The 23,339-nt window shown below is 40.6% G+C and overlaps 1 protein-coding gene across 4 annotated transcripts in view; it reads left to right on the top strand.

The window, feature by feature from the left end:
• Positions 1-22,805, top strand: part of rims3 (regulating synaptic membrane exocytosis 3) — a 77,475-nt gene extending 54,670 nt beyond the window's left edge. For 2 of the 4 annotated variants that reach the window (XM_008421619.2, XM_017307544.1), the window contains 5 exons: positions 14,114-14,255; positions 14,350-14,462; positions 15,234-15,335; positions 15,407-15,546; positions 15,726-22,805. In XM_008421619.2, the coding sequence (XP_008419841.1) occupies positions 14,114-14,255; positions 14,350-14,462; positions 15,234-15,335; positions 15,407-15,546; positions 15,726-15,938 (710 nt within the window). In that variant the 3' untranslated portion in view covers positions 15,939-22,805. The other 2 variants (XM_008421621.2, XM_008421620.2) reach the window with 2 other exon arrangements.
• The last annotated feature ends 534 nt before the right edge of the window (positions 22,806-23,339 follow it).

Here is a 23,339-nt window from a genome sequence, read left to right as displayed (position 1 = left end):
TTTTTCCAATGTTGCTATGTTTCACTCTTCCAACGGTTTCAACTATTTCTCGTTTTGTACTGACTTCCGCTTCTGCTAAATTTTTCCTTTTTGATTTGTTTCACTGTTCAACTGATCCAACTATTTTCTATTTCTTCTGATATCTTCTACTTCTTAAGCTTTTCTCCATTTTTCTTGCATTTCTGCAGCAGTCATTCTGCAAATATGCATTCTCACGGCTGTTTCGCTAGGAACAGCTATTTTTCTAGTTTGCATTTGTCATTATTTGGGCTGTGAAAGGTCACAGTGTGTTAAAGAACGTAGAATTCGAGTACGGTCAAAAATGAAGTTGGAAACATCAGTGCGGTGCCAGTGGCAGTTGCTTCAATTTAACCCGCCCTAATTAAAATCATACTGGAAGCATTATAGTAACTCAGCATTGTGCCTGTTTGGTTTATTTTGCTAACCAATTCCCATTAGGTTTTCCATTCCATGAAGAACTGGGTCGCACATTTTGACTGACTGTTTGGTTAAAACCGTTCGATGTCTCTCACGAAATAAACAAAACATTTGACATAAAATATCCTGCTTTTCATATAAAATTATCAACACTACCCCTAAAATATTCGGTTTCGAAAACCAACAGTAGGCATTCGTGCTTTCAAATTCCCACCAAGCGTATTCGGCTTCCATCGAAAACAGACCAGGGCCACTTTATTTAAGGAACCGAACGCCACCGTTTGGTTGGAAGGCATAAATTATTTTAATTGGCTCTTGTGGTCATTTTGTAGCTGGCAACATGTCACAGCTACGCTCTGGAATGACAAATGTGCAAATACGTCCTATTGCCTCATCTGCTATTGGTCAGTCTTTCTCTAATTCTAGCATTGCTGTGGCCTAATCATATTATGTGGTAAAGCTTTCCGATGCCAAGCCGCTAGGGCTTTTAAAAAGTTAGCAGTAAAACGTTAAACTGAATCCTGGAGTTAGTAGGAAGTGAGTGCATGTCATAATTCTGGGGGGGGCGGGGTTTGGGTTTCATCTATGTTTGCATTTTGATTATTTACTTGAGCCGTGATCTTTTCAGTTCATGTATTTAGTCTCGTTCTTAATATTATTTCTGCACTGGAGTTTTGATTGGCGTCTCCATCCCCAGCTATTAGCTCCAGCTAAAACCTTGACAAACATTAATATCAGTAACAAGCCCAGGTAATTTTTTTTTAGAACTGCACGTTAAAGTTTGATTTTCATGTTCATGTTCTACGACTGCACTTTTTTTTTTTACTGCAGTGCAGCCAAGCTCAGCAGTTTTGTTGTATAAGCAGATGTTTTATTTATTACTCCTCGCCCATTTTAGCCTGTTTTCATACATTCTTACAACCACATGTTCTTCTTTCAATATATTTCATTTCCTATTTCCATGCCATTCCACACGTATCTCTAGTTTCCAAAATGTGTAATACCACCATCTCATTATTCTAGCCTTTGTAACTGGCAAGCCACAGTGATGGCATTTTGGTTTTGTCTGTGGTTTTTTTTTATTACCTGCTATTATTAGGATCGGTAAGGAAAAGGAACACACACACACACACACACGGACGCACATGACACAGTTTCCCAGGTTTAACGGATGAGTCACTTCTTTACTGAACAAGCTCTTATCGCCTAAGCAGGTTTTATCCACGACTGAGAGCCAGCAGATCAGCTCCCAGTTCACCGTCGACCCTCACAGAGGAAGATGCCCCTGATAGGAACCTGTGGAGCGGTCAGATTAAAACCAACACAGAGGAAACCAGATGTATACGTACATACAGACTTTCTTTATCTCACCAACATCAAATGAAACCTCTGAACACAAATTTAATTTGTTCCAAACTGCAGTTTTGTATCCTAGACATCTGCATTTGGAAGCGTGTCTACACTGAAAATAATGACAACTGAGGTAATCCGTTCCAACCCAACCACCCACAAACATCAGTCAAAATCAGCCATTTTCAGCCATCCATCCATTTTCTTACACCCTTGTCCCTTAATGGGGTTGGGAGGGTTACTGGTGCCTATCTCCAGCTAATGTTCCGGGTGAGAGGTGGGGTTCACCCTGGACAGGTCACCAGTCTGTCACAGGGAAACACAGAGACACACGGGACAAACAACCATGCACACACACACTCACACCTGAACAGTCATGTTTTTGGACTGTGGGAGGAAACCGGAGTACCCGGAGAAAACCCACGCAKGCACACGGAGAACATGCAAACTCCATGCAGAAAGACTGGGGCCGGGAATCGAACCCAGAACCTTCTTGCTGCAAGGCAACAGCTCTACCAACTGCACCACTGTGCAGCCCCAGCCATTTTCAATACAACAGCATTGATCCTATACTGGAAGATAAACTAATGATGAAACACTTAAATAATGAGGATGAATACAGTTTTTTTTTTGTTTGTAGCCCTAATTTGACACATGGTGTGTTTTCTGCCATAAAGAAGTCAGCACTTAGCCCAAAATCCATCGCAATGAGATACTTCAGAAACACCAGCTTTCCACGCCAGCTGCCTAGAATCACTGGACGAAATTCCACCACTGTCTCAGGAAAAAAATAAACAGTTAGTTGATGCTTGTGTCTATGGGTCAAAATGTTAGAAAAAGTCCCTCCGCACAGCACCTGGACAGATTTATGCTGCCCGACACAGCTTTGCTCAGTTTTCTGCTGCACACAGAAGTGCTTTGTTTTGTTTTTTTCTTCTTTTTTTACTTGAGCACACATCCCTTTGGCAGCCCAGGAAGTGGTCACCACGACCGCTGCTTTGCATGCCGGGCACCAAAAAACTTGGAATGCAACAGCAGGAAAAGTGCGCGCATGTAGCATCCATGTATCGGGAATAAAGTCGCACAGTGTTCTGGTTTGAGCTCTTATGCTTGCAAGAGACATTCCACTGATTTGTAAAATGAAAATGATTGAAACTAGTAGGATGACTAAATGGCACAAATATGAGATTTTTTGAGATTTTTTTGGTCTATTTTCTTGAAATTCAGAAGTGGTTGATTTGGGTCAAACATTGTGGGTCCTGCCTCAGTTTTCCCCAAACGTTTAAGAGCATTTACAGTCTTTCTCGACGTTAGCTGAGCATATTTGACAAAAATATCATTCACTTTTTCCCCTCATTTTTTCCCCTCAAACTGTGAGGGGAAAAAAAACAAAAAAACATTTGTGTATCTTTAAATAGTTGTTTTTTTTTCCAGCGGGCTAGCCTTCGTCATTACTTTCTTTTTATATTTTTCTGCAAATACGTTCGACTCGTGCAAATTCATTTGCGATCGCCTCCCTCTTTCATTTCTTTATTTGCTCCCCCCTCTCCTCCCCCGTACTGATTCAACACCCACACTCGTCTTTTTGCAAACCCCAAGTCCTTTAAATATTCTTCATTTAAATCTTCCGTCTGTGTGTTTATTTCTGCCGCTCTGCTGCCGCGGCTGGAGATACGCCGGAGACGAAGACAAGAAGCAGAGACGGCAAAGGGAGAGTTATTTGACACAGGAAGAGAATACTTGTTAAGCTTTCTTATTAAACTGAGTCCAAGTTTACTCTGAGAACAGTAGCAAGTGTCTCCCCTGCTGGGCATTTGTCACAGAAATAAATATGTTTGTGCTGACTGACTGGAAGTCCTGTTCCAGCTTTGAGAATAAAGTGATGGGAAGTAGTTTAGATCATTGCCGGTGATGTTATTTCTCACTCTCGCAGTGGAAAGCTGTCATTTTCAGCATGAGGACAAAACAAAAGAACATTTCACATTGTATACCTGCTGCAAATATTTGCCGTTTTGCTATACTTTTAGCTTTTCTTTCTTTTTCTATATTTATGACAGATCTAATTATAGAGGTGAATAATTGTTAACTGGATCAACGGCCTGTATATTTATTAAGTCCACTTCTCTTTGCTTTTGTTAAATCTACTACAGTGCAACTCGGTGTCTTCAGAAGTCTTGCAATAGCTAGAGAGTGTATAATTTAATCTTTGTGGTGAGAAAACTAAAGGCCAAGCTGTGGATTTTTCAGTTACGTCCACTTGTCATGCAAATTTTCAGTGAACTTTTAAAACGTTGCAAAAAGGAAAAACAAAGAAAATGTTGAGCAGGGTGTGTTTCCATCCACTGTGTTTCACCCAGGCTGTGCGGAACATCATTTTGTTAGGTGTAAACATTGCTGTTTAGTGCAGCAATGCAATTTAGATCAGCTTTAATAAACAGGGAGTGCGTCAGGTAAAAGTTCGGTATGTTTGAACTTATTTGACAAACGTATTTCCATCTCCCGTTTAGCGCGTTAACTCTTATTCGGAAAAGCCAAGAACCACCTCAAGCGAGCGTAAAAATATTTTTTGCAGAAATTGAGAAAGGTTGATGGATGCTATTTCCATCAACCTTGTCTAATCTAATATTTCCAAACGTTGATGGAAATGCTAATGTAGCTAAGAAAAGGAAACCGGACAAACAAGAAATCCATAATAAGTTAACTTTTTCGATTGATTGATTGATTGATTGATTGATTGATTGATTGATTGATTGATTGATTGATTGATTGATTGATTGATTGATTGATTGATTGATTGATTGATTGNTTGATTGATTGATTGATTGATTGATTGATTGATTGATTGATTGATTGATTGATTGATTGATTGATTGATTGATTGATTGATTGATTGATTGATTGTCTTGAGCTGGCAAGTTTGCAGCCTAACAGTAATATTCAGATAGGCACATTGCACACTAGGCAACAGGTAAAAGAAATACCCTTTAATTAAATATGACATTTCCTCTTTGACCCAAAAGAAATGAATACGAAAAAAACAAAAAACAATATTGAACAGAGAAGACAAATCCTGCCTGAAAATATTTCTCTTTTTCTTGAAGGAACTCAGTAGACAATTAGATGTCTTATAAATATGTATATTTTTAAATACGTAAATTGAACTGAAAATTGTTTACTGTCCATCCAAACAATTAAAACTGCAATGTAAATAAAATGACAAAGTCCCTGAAATGTTGAGTCGAAAACGAAAAAATGACAAAGGCATCATATACAAACTGTTCCCTCAGATTCTGTTTGAGGTCTCTGGAACAGATATGACAGCCGCAGACTGTCTTCCTCCTTTTGGCCGACAACTGAAGGGAAAATGTTCCACTCGGCTGAAAAACACAAGAACTACAGCTTCATTGTACTGGGATTGTTTTTCCAGACCTGTGGCAGACAGAAAGAAATTATAAAATCTCTGTAGATGTTTAAACTAGAAATACAGTTCTCCCCAACTCTCAGGTGGCTTCGTCTTGCAGGTTTATTTTTCGGTAATCTAAAATCTTTTGCAATGATTATCTTCTTATTTTTAGTCGTTTGAATCGGAGGTGTTTTTTTCGACTCGACTCACTCGTGGCCTACTTTTAGCTTCGCCTCTGAGTCACAGTTGGGAAACGCATTTTAAGTCATTTTTGTGGCAACGTTTTGGAACGCCCGCGGTAATCAGATCCTTCCTGAAAAGAGCTACTGGAACTTTGCTGCTGCTGCTGCTGCTGCTTTGAAAAGACCGAGCGAGGCGAGCGGCGCAGAATAAAAAGCAGCGAATTGTCATGATGAGGGAAAGTTGTTGTGGTAACACTCTAACTGCCTTTCTGTAATAATAGTAATTTCTCTCGATGAGTACACACGATTGCTATTCATACTCTGGGTGAGTCACTGAAAAAAATGATGCTATTTCAGGTGAGACTAATGCTTTGTTGTAAGGTACAACCACCACCTCCTCCTGCTCAACCACCTCCCTTTTCCTTTCAAGCCTGTTGGGTTTTTTTTTTTCTTTTGCTTTGGTGCTGCAGATGCTCTGAAACTTCAGTCATGTCTCTAAAAGCTTTCTCCTCCACACCGAGGAGGCTGTTGGTGGCTTCCAGCCCTCCGCCAGGATGGCTGCTGATCACTTTCCCCGGCTCGTCCTGTCTCTCATGTCACCACTCACCGTTCTCCCTTGCTGCCCTCTCTTGTGTTTGATCTGGCTGCTGAAACCTTCACCCCCCCTCCACCCCACTCATCTCCTTTATCTCTCTGTGTCAATCCCCATCTCTTTAGCTCCCCGTTTCACTCAGACATCTGTCACGTTTTCCTGATCATGCCCACCAGCTCGTCCGTGTTCTATTCTTAGCCAGACAGTCTGAACAATTCAACAGTTTTTTTTTTTTGGGTTTCTAGGGTGCTGCTCTGGGATTTGTGTCTAGATTCTGCATGTGCATCGCTGCATCCCAATAAGGTCCTTTTTAGATATTGTGTGTCTGCAGTGAAGAAAACTTATGAATATAGTTTTGTGTATTGACTATAAAAATTGTGAATTTTTTGTGTGAATTTGTTTAATCCTGCAACATCAAATTGCCCCTGGTTGCTTCTGGTCAGATGCAGCGGCTGAACGTCCCCCAAACGCCTTCTGTTCTTTTTTTTTTCTAATGAAATGGAAAATGAAGTGAGATGTTGTCAGTAGCTATTTAATCCTCCTCCTCCAAACTTGTGAACTTCCTCTCTGCCGTGATTGTTGTGTTTATTACAATGTTATAAACCACACATACATTGGGGACTCAGCTCGGTGTGTCTTTTTAGACTGAGGAGGGTGCGTGTGTGTGTGTGTGTGTGTGTGCGTGCGTGCGTGTGTGGGTGTGTGTGTGGTAAAACAACCTCCCCCAAACCACTCGCCCGCGCATTGACGGTTCCACTTTGGCCAGACTTTGCTTGGCCCTTGAATGCGGTGGAGGTACATTGAGGTGGCGGTTCATGAGCTCGAGCGCGAACAAGGAACTTGTTGTCTCCGTGCCCTCTCAAGCTTAAGGTCCGCGGTGGAAATGTTGTCATCTTGTGCCACTTTGCGATCGTCTCCCAGGTCATTATGTTGGTGAGGACGGCGAGTCCAGGCATTTGGACACACTGTTCTGACTACTTCTCCTAAAAGAAACACACCACAAAGGTCAGGCAAAGGACAGAAGGAGAACATGAATGCATGGCGCCATCCACAGAAAATTTAGCACTAAAAAAACAATTAAGAGAAACTTCGCGGGACACGCAACTCCAAACGACGTATGAATAAATCCTTGTCCGCGCCGGCAAGGTTCAAATGGGTAAAGATATGTGTGGATGTAGTTTTTAAGAAAGATTTTTTTTTATTTCTAAGCGTTGTTCTTTTATCTTTACATATTGTTCTACCATGTTGTAAATGCTCGTCACTTGGTCATCGGGCGTTGAGTTGAGTAATCATGAGGAAATTACATCCAAATTTGATTACTCTTTTCCTCATTGTAATTAATTGGCATTAGATTAGAGCCAGTGGGGCATATTCACGCATTGACAGACATCCTGCCACACATGAAGTCTTTCGATTTCAAGAAACCATTTCCTATGGATTACGGCTCTAAATGACTAATTTCTTCTCCCAGACCCCAATACCTTCTACTGCTTCCTAGTTTATTACCTCACAGAGCGGCCTGCCTTACACACAGGGACAGCGCAGGAGATTAGATTTGTTTAATGCCTCTGTATAATCATTAAACAGAAAACAACACTTGGATGACTGGATTACTGGATTATACTTCAGTGTCTGTCACATTGTGCTCTCCGTATGCTTCAGGGAGTATAAATAACCAAAAGGGAACAGATTTTTGCAGGGTTTTTTTCTTTTTTTTTGTTTCCATTGGTAATTTGGTCATTGTTATTTAACCATAAGCTCCAAGTCTTTGAGGTTGGAACGCCTTAATCGTTAGCTCCCTGCTAAGAGTCTCCATGGGATTCATGTTGCCACACTGGCTGGGCCACCAGGGGGCGATAATATTCCCTCCAGTCAGAACAACCATGTTGGGATCGCTTTAAATCGAAGTATTTTTTCACAAATGCTTACTGTAATCTAACAAACGGATGCACCCATTCACCAACATTTTTTCATTTTCATTTAGATTCGTTCCTCTGAAGTCGTCACATCAGAGGACAACTTTTAAACAACTTTTGATGGGTCCATGTGCTATCAAGCATCAATTACAGTCATAAACCAAACACAATTATTAAGAGCCACAAAAGTTATTGATTTGCACAGAAGTTTGTTTTTACCTGACATGATATAAAGTGAAATAAAAATGACACCTCCCTTCCAGCCAGTTCAGTGAATCTGAAGTTAAAGCTGACTCTTCGACTCTGACTGTGTTGTGAGTGTATCTGGCTCTGACAGCATCACACACACACACACACACACACASACACACACACACACACACACACACACACACACGCACACGCACACACACACACACACACACCTGAACACTCTTGCTGTCTTTTGGAGCCTTCCACCGTCAATCTCCCAGTGGTCCAAATTTAACAGGACTCTGGCGGTAAAGACACCACAGTGGGTCTTTCATGTCCAACACCCTTCCTTGGTTACTGTTGCTATGCATGGCGGCTCGTTGCCGTCACCGGTGCATCCAATAGGCATGTCGGCGCGGCCAGGGGAGTCTAAAAACAGCATTCTATATTACAGCATATAATGAGAGAGGCTTCATCAGTGTTCTCTCCAAATGTCAGAGCAGCTTTAATGATCTGCTAAGCACACACACACACACACACACACACACACACACACTGAAGTTATGTGCATGCTATCTCAATGTGTGAGGCTCACTGTTGGTGTTTTCTCTAATCCCACACATCTTTATTCCTTATCTATGATTAGATATTTGTTTCATCACACAGCGTTTGCCTTATCTTGTTACTTTCATGGTCGCCATAAAAAAATAAATTAAAAAAAATTCTGTTTTTCCACTTGAAAAGTTTTGCACATCTGTTCACTAGTACACATTTGCAGTGTTTTTTTTTGTTTTTGTTTTGCTTTTGTTTCCTCTTTCGATATTATTATGAAGACCGGATACGTTAAGGGCTCTGCTGAACACAGAGATCCAGAAAATCTTTTGTCCAGATAATCTTAGACACTCAAAAGACGTTGAACCTCCATCCCTCCAGGATGCGCCTGTGCGGGTTTGATATTATTACCAGTGAGTCAGTTCACATACAGGGCAAAAGAAAAAACGTTGAATTATTTACAGCGAGTGATGAGCAGATGACAAACAGATCGGAGCCCAGTAGTAAAGACGGACGGAAGCAGGAAAAACTAAAAGAAAAAAAACAGGAAACTAAGAAGAAGCAGGTAAAAAAAAAAAAAAAGGAAAAAAAGAGAAACATTTAATGGAAGGAGGCAGAAGGAAGAGTTTGTTGCCAAAACAGACAGAGAAAGCAGAAGGCAGGCTGAAGATTAAAGAGTTGTGGAGAGGACAATACAACCTAAGAGAAAGAGACAGAGTGAGAGGAAAGGCTTATGAGCGAACATGCCGGCCGGGGCTCTTGGTGCATTGCAGACGGCATTGCCATGGAAACGAATTGAGGGAAAGCGCAAGGCGAGGAGGAGGGGATTAAATAGGAAGGAAGAGATCACTGCTTCACACTGTTGAAGCTGGGAGGGAGGGGGCTCTGATGACAAGGGAGGGGCATGCAGACAAAATAACTGGATATGAAGTTTAGATGAATAGCCTCTTAATACTTTACCACTAAGAATGTTTCAGAGTGGTGTATAAATTCGTATTCAACAATCTTTTGTCCAATCAGAAACACACTTGGTTGCAATCATAAAGCAGACTTTTAGGATGATGATGATGATGATGATGATGATGATCACTAAAATAGTTTATTTACAATTTAATTCTTCCTTTTTGCGGTCAGTGATGCAACCCATGTTTCGCCAAGATGACATTCAAGGTTTCATATATTATTCACATATTTCTGCTTACGTTATGTGCTCCGAAAGAAGACTAAAGTTATTAAGTAAAAACTGAAAGAGAAAGAGCGAAAAAGGAGCAAATTTTCAAATCAACGTTCAGCAGTTGGGCAAAGTTAACCCCGAATGCACTTCAGAGTGAAACTGCTTTCCCACCAGCTACTGGCTGCTGCCAACAAAAAGTAATGTTAATTCTCCCAATTAGTTTTATTTTACTACTAGTCAAGTTCAGACACTAACTCCAAAAAAAAAAAAACATTGCTTGAGGTCATAATAAATATTTTGGAATCCAAAAACATGTTGATTTATTTATTTATGTTTTACTTTTCTGGAGAAAAAAAAACTAATCTGGAAAAGGTTTCTAATAGACTCAAGAGGAGATTATACTTGGATAAGCATTAATACCCCTTGAACTTTATCCACACTTTGGCACATCACAACCACAAAATGTCAGTGAAGTTTAGGAGGGTTAAGGTTTCAGGTTATAGACCAACAGAATGCTTCCCTCCAGAGTTCAATTCAATTCAAAATAGTTTATGGAACATAAGGAAAAATAAATGTTGTTGAATTCAATTTTCCTCAGTGGGTTGTTGTAGATGGTGACGGCTATGGGCAGTACGTAGCAGTCTGTATTACAGCAGATCTAAAGAAGCCTCTGATGAAAGACAGTCTGTTGTCCTAAGAGGACGCTCAGAGTTGTCCATAATGTTCTTCGTTTTATGAAAAATCCTTCTTTGCACAATCATCTTCAGAGGAACAGAACCGCCTTTCTTCATCAGCTTGTTAGGCCTTTTGATGCTGCTGCCCCAACAGATGATGACAGAGGAGATTACACCGCAAAAGAGATTTGTAGAAAATATTCAGCATCTTGCTGCAAACGTTGAAAAACGTAAGTACTTCAAAACGTACTTAAGTCTAAACTTGTGTGTTTAGTCTAAGCTGTTGTTCAGACGATCACCGAGATATTTATACTCCACCACCAACTCCACCTCCAATGATGGAAATAGTGTTTGACCTATCTACTTTAAGGTCACATTCAAGAAAAGATGATTGGGAGAGTGCGGTCTCTCAATCATCTGTGGTGCTCCGGTGCTGCTGACATGCAACCTTTAAGTTTCACAAACTGTGGTCTGTTTGTCAGGTGATCACTAATCAGTGAGCCAGGTGATTGCAGAGACATCCACCTGTGTCTTCTGGGGTTTCTCACTAAGTAAATCAGACTGATGACACTCCAACATTCTCCGGGGTCAGACTGAGGTTAAAGAGGTGCTGCAGAATCCCGTTGAGTTGCATCATTTGGCTCCATCTGGTTTCCGTTTGTCTTCCCAGTTCTTGTATTAAAGCATCCTCACAGTACAACACGGCATCATGTGGTGGGATTCTTTATACTTGGTTGGTTTGCAATTGTGCAACATTTCTTCGGTTTTCGGATCATAGCGTGCTCTGTGTAATGTTAAAATGTTAAGATTGAGTTACCAACAACAGCATTTAGGTCACTTTTGAAAGGATGTGCGCATTTTTTAAAATTATTTTTATTTAGGAGTGACGGGGGCTGAGTACAAATGCACGCCACACTTTTCAGGTTTTAGTGAACTAAACAGCTCTCCTTCCACTTTGTGTTTTTCTGTAACATAAAATACTAATAAAATGTATTAACGTTTGTTGTCGTAGCTTGATCAAAACATAATTAAGATCAAGGACTATTAATACACTTGCAACAATTTGCATGTTGTGGAATAACAAATCGATATTTTATGATGCTCCAACATCTTTTAACTCTGGGCTTTCATTATCAACTCATATAAGATGCTACGACTTGTTGCCTTCTAACCACGTCTTGAATAACAACTCTTAGCGCTTAATTAAACCTGTGTGATTTGATTGGGAGCCTCGTTGCTGTGAGGAGTCTAGTTAAAGTGCCAGAGAGCTAAATAAGTGTTGCCTCAATAACATAATAAAAAAATAAATAAATAAAGTGACATGAGATGAGCCGGTTGTCTCGGGTGGCATTGTCTGGGTCCAGATCCGAGGGCGAGGTTGTCATGACAGCAGAAGTGCGCATGGAGTTTGTCTAGGTGTCATGCTATTAAGACACACACACACACACACACACACACACACACGCACACGCACACGCACACACACACACACACACACACACACACACACACACACACACACACACACACACACACACACATACACGCACACGCGTACATACACGTGGCTGTTGGAAATATTCTTGACTGCAGGATTATAAATAGAAAGCATCAGAAGACAGTCGCCCCCTGTGGGATCATCGTTCTCCCTCCTCTCCTCATCGGTGCCACTCCTCGTCGTTGACTCGACCCCCCAATCCCACCCCGATCCCCGAAGTCTCCTCGAGGGGCTCTGTTTGCCTCTGTTTATCTCCATAGCGATAGTGACGATGCAGGGTGACGGTGGTTGTCATGGCGATGAGACGGGCATGGCAGGGGTGCTTAATGAGACTGGAGTTGCTCGGGCTAATGAGGTGGGACGGCTGTGGCTGGGTGTGTTCTTCGACTGCGACGACGGGCAGACGGCTTGTTAAGGGTCCTTCCTTATAAGTAACTTCTCTGCGTTTTCTGAGCTGTCTGGGCTCCTATAGAGCTCCACGTTCTGCTGCAGGCCTAACGAGCTGCACGGAGCCAGTGTTTATCCGGTTGATCACATTTTGTTCATGCTGTCATAACAAGTGAGTTGACGCGGTATTAGCAAGTTGAAAAAGGACGGAAAATCTTTGAGTTAAAGCGTAAACTAAGACAGAAGATCCCGCCGTGTTTCTGACTTGTTGCTCTGCAGCCGAAAGCGCTCAACATGTGAGCACTGACTGTAAATATTGCATGGTATATGGGCGCGCAGGTCACCAGATATTATTGCCGTGCTCCTCTGTGGGTGTGCTTCATCTTCCTCTGCAGCAATACATCTTTTGGAAAATAGTAAATATTTCTGCTGCCTGATTATTTATCCTTCTTGTGATTTCTCTAATCTAAACCACACCTAAATGGAATTGTAAAGGTGTTTTAAGAAGTCCAGGTACTGGACCGATGCTCCAGCTTTACTGTTCTTTTAGGACAAAAGATCAGTGTCTACAAAGTTGGTTGATGTATACATGACACGGTCACCTTCTTGTTGCATAGACTAAGTCTTCCATAAAAGTTTTCTGATGTAAGAATATTCACCCCTAGTACTCCTTGGCATGACTGTGCAAAATGTATGGGTGTAGTGAAGTAAGATGAGTACGAGGGTAAGGGAATAAGTCCTGGGGAGATTTAAACCAGAACCCTCCTCACAACTGAAGACTAATTTATGTGGTAATAGCTCTTAGAGATCATTTACTTTCATAGAATGAAACTAAGACATAATAATGAGCTTTAAAAATCTGCTGAAACATGGATTGTGTCTCCAAGGCCTTTGAGAGGTCGAGAATGCCGCGCTCTCCTCGTTCCACGGGAGGAAGTTTAAGAGTTTCCATCTTGTTTGTAGCATGCCATGCACAGGACCACTGAGGTGAGATTGTGATGGAGAGACCGACCTCGAAGCTGTCCACCTCGGACAGCTTCCCTCGCTGGGGAGAGGTGCACACGCCTCTAAATTACACAGAGAAGCTGGTTGGTAGGAAACCAAAGGAAGTTGAAAGTTTTTCACGATGCACTTGAAATACAAATGTGCGATTTCTGTTGTCATCCTTCTCCTTACTCATTCAAAAAGGGCCAGAGTTGTTGAGTGCATGAATAAGACTTGTTCTATCTCTTGAGGTTTCCACCTGAAACTGTGGATACTTGCAGCTCCTCTAAAGTTACGGTGGCTCCACTGATTAATGGCCTCTCGGCCCAGCTTGTGGGCTTAGGCGGAAAGCCGTGTTTATGCCACTCACCCCAAACGCTATGTATTGTGCTTGGTAGCTGGAGGGACTATCTGTCCCACCAGCTTGAAAACTTATTGCCTCCAGTCACCAGAGCAGCTGCCAAATGACCTGTGCGTGTGTTTAAAAAATGGAGTGTAGTAATATCTGAAAAGTGGAGAGAACTCTTTTCAACAGAGCAGGGACATCCCAAAGGATATTAGGCAAGATTGGCTCCTCGCCTGAGTGAGCTTGCTTCAAAATAAATAGCGCAGAAACGGCCAATCTCAAGGTGAATTTAAATTCCTTCTCAGTGGAAAGGATTTGGTTTTGAAAAGGCAGAAAATAGCGTTCTATGATCACGTATTCTCAGTTGGTTTGGGATACGTGTGTGTAAGGGTTTTTTTTTTGTTTTTTTGTGTCGTTTTCTTTAGATGGCGGAATGAAGAAGCTCCGCAGTACAATCCGAAGGAGCACAGAGACTGGCATCGCCGTGGAGATGAGGAACCGGGTGACACGGCAGGGTAGCAAAGACTCCACCGATGGCAGCACCAACTCCAACAGCTCCGAAGGAACGTACGTGTCCGAGCGGCGATCTCAACATCCGTCCATCCGTGACTGTCTGACAGTCTGTCATAATCTCTGTTGTTCTTTTTTTTTTTTTTTTTAGGTTTGTCTTCCCTACCACTCGCCTGGGGCCTGAGAGTCAGTTCAGCGACTTTCTGGATGGTCTTGGCCCCGCCCAGATTGTAGGCCGGCAAACACTAGCCACACCCCCCATGGGTAAGGCTCTAGTAAAACCCATATTTTGCAGGAGATGTCCACTGTGGTGGGTTGCACAAATAATATGCATGCAGTAACTTTAAAACACTTGCAAAGAGAGAGCATGGGATTAGTCATATAAGATTAACCCTAAAATATAGAAATGGAGGCGTAGTCTTGTTTATGAATGATGTGATGGAGCTGTTTCATTTGACTTTGTTATTGGGCTTAAATGGTCCAGATCTCTCTTTTTCTATTTCTTTTTTTAATTTTTAATTTTATTTTTAGATGGTGGAAGGAAGAGGCAGAGTAACCTGGTTCTGTTTTGGGTACATTTTAGTTAGATAAATGTTTTATTATGAAGAAAGTTGACTTTAAACTCAGTTTAAAAAGATACTTTCTTATGTTACAGTTCTTTGGAAGAAATAGGTCTTAGTTAAATCTGCAAGTCAGAGATTGAATAACATGTGAAATATGACTTTTAAAACATGCATTTGTTTGCATATTGCGTCTTATAAAAAAACAAGAACAGAAAAATGTATAAATTAATTTTTATCAGGTTTCCGTTTGCAAATGTGTATGTGCTTCTTTATACTCACTAATGCTTTGGGTGTAAAAAAAAACACACACACAACATGCTGCTCCCTCTAACTTGCTGGTTAACACAATCCTCCAGGTCTTTGTCGCCCTCTACTGTTACTCCCCGTCTTCTGCAGCTTTAAGATGAATTTTGAATTCCAAGTCTAAAGTGCATCCATTTATTTGCTGCTGATTCCTTCCCTCTCTCTTTAGGGGATGTCCATGTAGGCATGGTAGACAGAGGAGGGCAGCTGGAGGTGGAAGTGAACCAGGCCAGAGGGTTGACCCCAAAACCAGGCTCCAAGAACATACCAGGTACTGACGCCACCGGCTAAATGTGCAACAGCTGTCCATGCAGAAGGCTCACTATAAATCATCTCGCTTAGCAACCTACGTGAAGGTGTATGTCCTGGAGAACGGCATGTGCTTGGCCAAGAAGAAAACCAAAGTAGTAAAGAAGACTCTGGATCCCACCTACCAGCAGGCTTTGTTGTTTGATGAAAGTCCTCAGGGCAAAGTCCTACAGGTAACTGGACTCTGGATTTTTGATTTTCTTTTATACACAACACAACCAGATGAAAAGATGCCCATTATTTTAATGAAAGATATGCAGACATGAAGTTTACTTACATCTATTTCCCATAGCTCTCGAGCGCATGATGATGTCACTGACAGCGCTTTGTTTTACTGTTATTTCTCCTCAAGGTAATAGTGTGGGGGGATTACGGACGTATGGACCACAAGTGCTTCATGGGAATGGCTCAGATCCTTCTGGAGGACCTGGACCTGTCTGCCACCGTCAGCGGCTGGTACAAGCTGTTCCCTACCTCCTCTCTGGCAGACCCCAGCATCGGACCCCTCACCAGACGCCTCTCCCAGTCTTCCCTGGAGAGCGCCACCAGCCCCACGTGCACCTAGACACCCAGCAGACGTCCCGCAGAGCGCAGACACCGGCACGCGAACTGTACATACACGACGACTGTACCCGAAGCGCGACGCAGTTAGGCATACACCATTCACCATTCAGCGGCACATCCCAGGTTACATTCGCATTGACGGCCACACATTCCTCCATCGTCCATCACGAATCACCCGCCTAACCTAAACCCAACGTAGACACGAGCGACGTGAACATGTAGCGATCCTCATTTCACCCCTCGCCATACCCCGCATTCCGATGTCGTCAAACCTCCGTGGCGCATCTCATCCCGGGGCCATCCCGATCGATGCCAGTTTCTAATCTCTCTATGCCAAACTAAGAAAAAAAACTTTATTTTTTAAAACCAAAGCAATTGTTATTGTTGTTCTTATTATTCCTATAAGTAGTAGGTGAAACTAGTATACAATATAAAAGTATGGATATGTAGCAGAGCCAATGACTTAGATGTAATGCAAAAAAAAAAAAAAAAGAAAAAAAAAGAAGATATATTCTACATACACACACAGAGAAGCTAAGAGCGGGATGTCGAACACACAAACCTGGCTCGGATGTTCACATAATGGCTGTTATGTGAGGTAGCAACACTGCTATATTCTATGATTTTCACAGGGCAGAGTTTATACATGAATATCTAAATATATACGAAATAGATAGCTAAATACTTATTTGTCTTTGTATATGTATCGGCTGCATTCTGCATGTTTGCTTGCGAGACATTTTAGAGTGCTTCAAAGTATTTTTATTTAGCTTGCCTTGACCAATGTAAACAGTGCCGCTGCTTTTATTTTGTCCCGACGAAAAAGGAGCACCGACTTAAAGCAAGGGACGTGACTGTCATCGCTGTCTGCAGAAGAAGAAAATGAATTAGCCACACACTCGCTGCTGACTTTACAGTCCCTTCCTTCGCCTTTGGTGTGTTTGAACCACTTCTGCATCGGGTCGGGGATGAGAGGGAGGGGGTGTTCTCACTTGTTTGGACTGCCACTTCATTTCCTTTGTTTTGATGTCCTGAATTCTTCTTCCTGCTCAAAGAGATGGGAAGCATCAGCAGCAGCCCTTTTCTTGCCATGGCCACTCACTCGTTTGTCCCTCTGAACCTGCTGTAAATATGCAAACCTGTATATAATTTCAGAGGACATTCTTTTTTTTTCTTTTTTTCTTTTTGGACATTACAATAGCATTTTAGGTGCAGCCACAAATATTAAAATAACATTGATAAGTAAATGTATTTCTTCAGTTCAATAAGTGAAAGTCATACATTGTGTAAACTTTTTTTTTATCACACTTTTTCCTTCCACTAAACCTTGAATTAATATGCAGCGAGTGTCCTGTGAACAACTGTCAAGTCAGCAGTGTTAACCAAGATAGATTAGTCTGTAACATTATATCTCAGATATTAAATTAGGGACATTAATAATACTAAACATCTTTTTTAAATGTATTTTTAAGTAAAATAAATGAGTTATAATATTCTCACTTTTAAATTTAGGATTTTCATTAGTTGTAAAGTATTACATAATATAATGAATCAACAGTATCCAATATATAATTTTCACTTTTGAAGTGAATTAATAAAAATAATAAACTTTTTGATGATATTCTAATTTACTGTCACAAACATTTACTTTACTAGCACTTACAGTAACCAGCCACGTTCTGGTAGTTGAACTTGTTTCAGGTGCAATATGCTACTAACACAACCTTCAGCATTCCTGTTTTTATATTTCCTGTTTGGCAGTATGTTTATGTTTTTTGGATAGCACTTTATTGTCAATTTTTTTGTATTATTTTTCAATTTTAAGTCCAGGCGGTGGTGAACCGCCTCTATTTTTCTGTATATATGATGACAATTATTATCCGTAATATTATTATCAATGTTGTCATATAAGTACTGGCGTTTAAATACTCTGAAGTTCATAGCACATTTCCAAATCTTTGAATTTCAGCAGAGACGTGAAACCAGAGTGTATTTTTTTTATTGAAATTATGGAGACGCACTGGAGCAGCTGAGACTGGTTCTGGTTTTAGACTTGCATCTAAGCACTTATCTATAACATTTAAGTCCAAAATCGTTTTTTTTTTTTTTGTTCACCTTGGACTCAATTAAAAAAAATACATTACATAAAAAGTTAAATTTGTCAGAAAAGGCATAAACCCTGAAATTACTTACATTTTTTTTATTTTTTTTTATTTTTGCAAAAAAATATTACTTTTCACAGTTTATACAACACCATACTAGGAGGCATGGGCCGGTATAAAAACATAAAGGAAAATCACGTCATTAAATGATTCTGATTTTCTCACTGCATAATTAATGTATTGACTTGAATTCTTGGACCTAACACAACAAATTTAAGTTATTTTTACTGGTGCCATAATATTACATTGACTTCAGTTACTGCTAGTACATCTGTAATAATGTTATCAGCAACATTTATTTCATGTTATTTAGATTCTGATGAATAGATTAACACCAAAAAACTCTGATTAAACAACCAATAAGTTTAGTTCTTTCTCTCTCTACTCTTTATAGACAAAAACAAGATATTAGTGGAACAGCCTCCACTAATTAACGGACATGCTGGCCGTAGCTTTCCAAATGTCGTTTTCTACAGCATTACCCAAAAACATAAATTAAATATCAAATTTGTCTTTCCTGTAAATGTGTAGCAGCCTGTTTCCAGCCATCTTACCAGCAGTGTGCAGCAATAGGTGGGAGAGGGGCACAACTACACTACCCTTTGCTCCACATAGTAACAGAAAACTCGTACTTTGTTTTTGTTTAAATGTAAGCATAGAAAGCACAGTGGCTTCATTTCAGCCAGCTGATCTGCAGCATGCCGCAGCACTAGGTGGGGGAGGGGCAGACCTTTGCTACTCTGTGTTCCATTCATCTAGAAAAAAACACTGGCATTCTCTCTGCCATCTCTTTAGAACGACTGTGTAGACGATCTGAGGAATTTTATTTGTTTTTCTGCGATTTTTATTCACTTACTGTTTAAAAACTCGTCATACTTTGGTACCAGAAATCGGCCCATGCCTACCACCTCACGCTACATTGAACTTTCTGAATCGAACAGATTTGGGAAAGAAAAGGGCGAAATGGGACCTGTCAGCTGTTCTAGTTGAGCGTGCAATGTTTGAGTTTTCACCATCAGCAAAGGAGCGGAGGGCCGAAGCAAACCGCCGGGGTTTCTGAGGTTCCTTCACGATGGCGAACTTTTTAAAGAGTCACTTTATTGGCTTGTTATAATTAAAAGTCAACCTTGTATATAGATGGATTTCACCTGAGCGTTAATACTGTTGACCTCTAAGGCCTGTATGTTGATAAATTTCATTTTGGTTTCGTTGTTGTCTGTCATCAAAGAGCTTCTTCTTTTTATTTTTCTCATCGTCTTTCATCTTAAAAGGGTCAAATCTAATGAGCTGAGTCTTCTCAGTGCCTATTTTAGCCTCTTTTGAACTTCAGATACGTTTATCTCTGATATTTTCAGATCATATAGATGTTTTAACCCTGCTAGTAATGTACTTACACCCCTATTTTAGAAGTAGCTTCAAATCAAGGCTCTATTTTCAAGCTATTTCTTGCAACTGGTTATGCTACCGTTTCTAAGGTAATCTTATGGACCTTATGTTGTTTGTATGGGATTTTCCTGGGTAGCTGGCATGATGTATGAAAAGAATATGCGAGTATACTTTCCATCTGCACACATGCTTTGAATATGTAAAGGAAAACCACACCTAAAATTGATCTCTCTCTCTCTTATTTATACTTACGAAGGTCACATTTTTGCAGTAAGTCCATGATTTCCGTGTCGAATTGTGCTACTTTTGCTCTGCCATGCCAACTGAATGAAAGTAACTATGGGTTTTGTAAATGTCTGTCAAAACAGAAAACAATGGATTTCTGCAGCCAAAAGAAATGGTTAGAATGTGTCCTTTCTTTAAAGTGCAGCATCTTTGTGTAAGCTTTATTGAACAAGTGCATTCAATGTACTGCGGGTTGCATCATGTGTGGCAGGCCAGTAAGTGATGCTATCTGGATGATGACCGTTGAATTGTTAGAAATCTGAGGAGGAAGGTTCTCCAAACTTTTCACAGCTTTCATGATCCATTTACAAAGGATTTTAAACGGATTTTTAATTTAAATGTGAAAAGATGATGCGAGTAAAAAAAAAAAAAATGCAGGTTCCAAGCAATGAATTCATTGGAAAAAAGCTATTCAAAGTAATTTGACCCTTTTGTGCACAAAAGTAAGTCTAAATCGAATGAAAAAAGACTTTTTTATTTCAGTTTTCTTTTACGTGAAAAAAAAAAGCTAAATTTGGGGCAATTACTTTTTTACAGCACTGTACTGTCTTTAAAAAGTGTCAGAAAGCTGAAGCCTAGAGGAGTTTTGTGGAGCTAAAATCTAGAAGGACCTTTCTGTTTGTTGTCAAGGTAGAGTCATAGATCAGGACTGAGTGGGAAACGTGTCGCTCTTGGTCCGTCTTGGTCCTCTAGCTTGAATCTCACATTGATTGTAAATCCGTGGATGTTCAGAATGTCAAATCCACTTGCTTCACGTGCATAATTGTTGTTATGTTCATCTTCGCCCGTGTTGAGTACTGCGTTTAAAACGTATTTTATTTTTGCAAGGACAGAGATTTTATTGAGAGCAGGAGTCGGAAAGGCGAGGTTGGGCAAAACCTGCCTTTAGGTTTTTGCAAAAAAGAAAAAAAAAACAAACAAAACGAGGGCTTGATCAGTTTACAATGGCCTTATTTTGTGTGGGAGACGTTGCTTCGCTATTGTAGCACACACAACTGAAAGATTTTTGTAAAAAAATAAATAAATAAAAAAATGTATTTTGCTTGAAATAATGTAAGTTCTATATGTGTATAGTTTTATGAATGTATTTCTAATTTGTGCACTTTTTTTGTCATCCTGTTTGCTATAATGTCTATCTGAAGAACTTCAAAGCTCCCTCTCTTCTACTGTACTGTATTATCTACGTCTTATTATTTGTATCACGAGAAAGGAGCATGAATTCTGTCTGGCAAAAGGCATTCTGATTCATATAAGTCGCCACGATGACTGTTGAGGTGAAATGACTGCTCCCCTCTGCATCCTGTCCCTGTAATCTCCCCACTTTATCAAACTCATACTTTTGAATAAGGTAATGTTTGCTGCACGGTGTTAATGACAGTTTTTTTTTTTTTTTGGTCTAATTTTGCAAGGCACAGTGAAGGGGTTTCCATTAGGCAACTCACACATATGCAAGAGAGTTGTCCAGATGCTGTACCTTTACGTAGCATGGCTTCGGCCTTATGTTTTCCTTGATACGTCTTCAGGCAATAACCATTTAGCTGTAGCCCGTTTCTCAGTTATCCTGTGGTTACTGTGCCACGACAAATAAAATACATTTCGAGCACTAAAAGTTAAGTATACTCAACCTAGCATGCTCTGCATTGTGAATACACGTTAGGAAGGCTTTCATGAAAAACGAGGTTCGTTTTGTCGTTGAGCAAGTACGCATTCCGTATACCGCCGCTGACACCTAATGGCACCACTGGTGAAGATGTGGGAAAAAAAATACTTTAATTAATTAATTAAAATCCTGTTTTATAGCAGACGCAAAATGTCACAATAGCGGTTTTTAAGCTGGTCAGAGCCTCTAGGAACCTTTAGTTAGTAGTCTCTGTTGTCATGGGGTATAAATATCCCAGGACACTGAGGCCATTTCGTAGCCATTTGGCCGATAGGTTTGATAAGGAGGGCTGGAGGACTGTAATGAAGGTAAAACTATTGCACTTTAGGGCCATAAAGTGTCCATATTAGCTACAAAGTCTTGTCTTTCCCACCATCACAATCATAAACTTATGTAGTTTGTGTGTTCACACTTGTATTTTTTCACAGCAACTCAAATACTACTGAATAACTAAATTGCTATGAGCAAGGATAAGTGTTTTCAAAAGTACGATACTTTCTAAAATACTATTTTGACTTTGTAATTATTTCATTTTGAGACGGAGCTCTGCCAACTGAAGATGACTTTCACATATTTCACACATCTTCAGCAGGAGTCCCATTATGTGAGGGAGGTGCCTGAGTAGCAACTATCAACATGAACAGAACAGGCATCAACGCTGAGCTTTTCTTTCTTTTCTTTTCTTTTTTTTTGTTTTCTTGCTAGGTTTAAGAGTTTGTGCTGCTGGATCCTTTTCATCTGTTGTCTATAACCCTCAGCTACCACAGCACAAGCTTTACTAGCCACATTTTATTTTCTTTTTTTTTTGTCTGTCAGGGTATTAAAAGGCCCAGGTGTCTCTCAACCCTTCATCTCGCCAAAAGCACAGAACACAACCTGAACTTACAGCTCCAAGAGTCAAAATTACACCAGTATTCAGATTTATTTTTTGTTGGAATCTGTAATATTCCTGGCAGATCTAGATGTAAAAAAATATAAAGACTGAACAACTCTTTTGTGGTTGTCTTCAGTGTTCCCATCCGAGGAGTGTTGGCAGCGCAACAGGGTCGGAGAAAAACGTACCGGGCCGTGATGACGTGTATGAGGGTTTGAGGTTGAGAGGAATAAAAAGGGAGCTGTAATTTTATACCTGTGCTTTGTAAATGTTTTCTATGTGCAGTATTTGATAATGTAAAACTGGTATTTTTGTGGTTTGTACGCTGCAAAATTGATTACTTAAGGTGCACGTAGTTTTGTAATAAAAAGAAAAAAAAAACAATAGAGCCAAACTGAGGAGGGGGCGGGGTACTGAAAACATTTTGGGATTCTGAAGCCTGTATTTGCATGCCCTTTGACATCTGGACGCTGAAATAAATAAAGTTCATTTGAATCACTATTTGTGGTTGCTGTTTTTTTGAGGCCTCAATGCTGCGAAGATTGTTGTCTGTGTTTCTGGTCACTAGAGGGCAGCAAAAACAAAGTTCACATAAATTGTTTATGGTCATGATGTCCCATCCATCCATCCCTTTTCTTACACCCTTGTCCCTTAGTGAGGTCAGGAGGGTTGCTGGTGCCTATCTCCAGTTAACGTTTCAGGCGAGAGGCAGGGTCACCCTGGACAGGTCGCCAGTCTGTCGCAGGGCAACACAGAGACACACAACCATGCACACACACACTCACACTCAGGGGCAATTTAGACAGACCAATTAACCTGACAGTCATGTTTTTGGACTGTGGGAGGAAACCGGAGTACCCAGAGAAAACCCACGCATGCACAGGGAGAACATGCAAACTCCATGCAGAAAGACCGGGGCCGGGAATTGAACCCCAAACCTTCTTGCTGCCAGGCAACAGCTCTACCAACTGCGCCACTGTGCAGTACTTGTCATGATGTGTCTTTTACAATTTTTTTTTTATTTTATGTATGTTT

This window comes from Poecilia reticulata, linkage group LG11 (genome assembly GCF_000633615.1).
Source record: "Poecilia reticulata strain Guanapo linkage group LG11, Guppy_female_1.0+MT, whole genome shotgun sequence".
NCBI lineage: Eukaryota > Metazoa > Chordata > Actinopteri > Cyprinodontiformes > Poeciliidae > Poecilia > Poecilia reticulata.
This window is presented reverse-complemented; position numbering and strand designations above follow the sequence as displayed.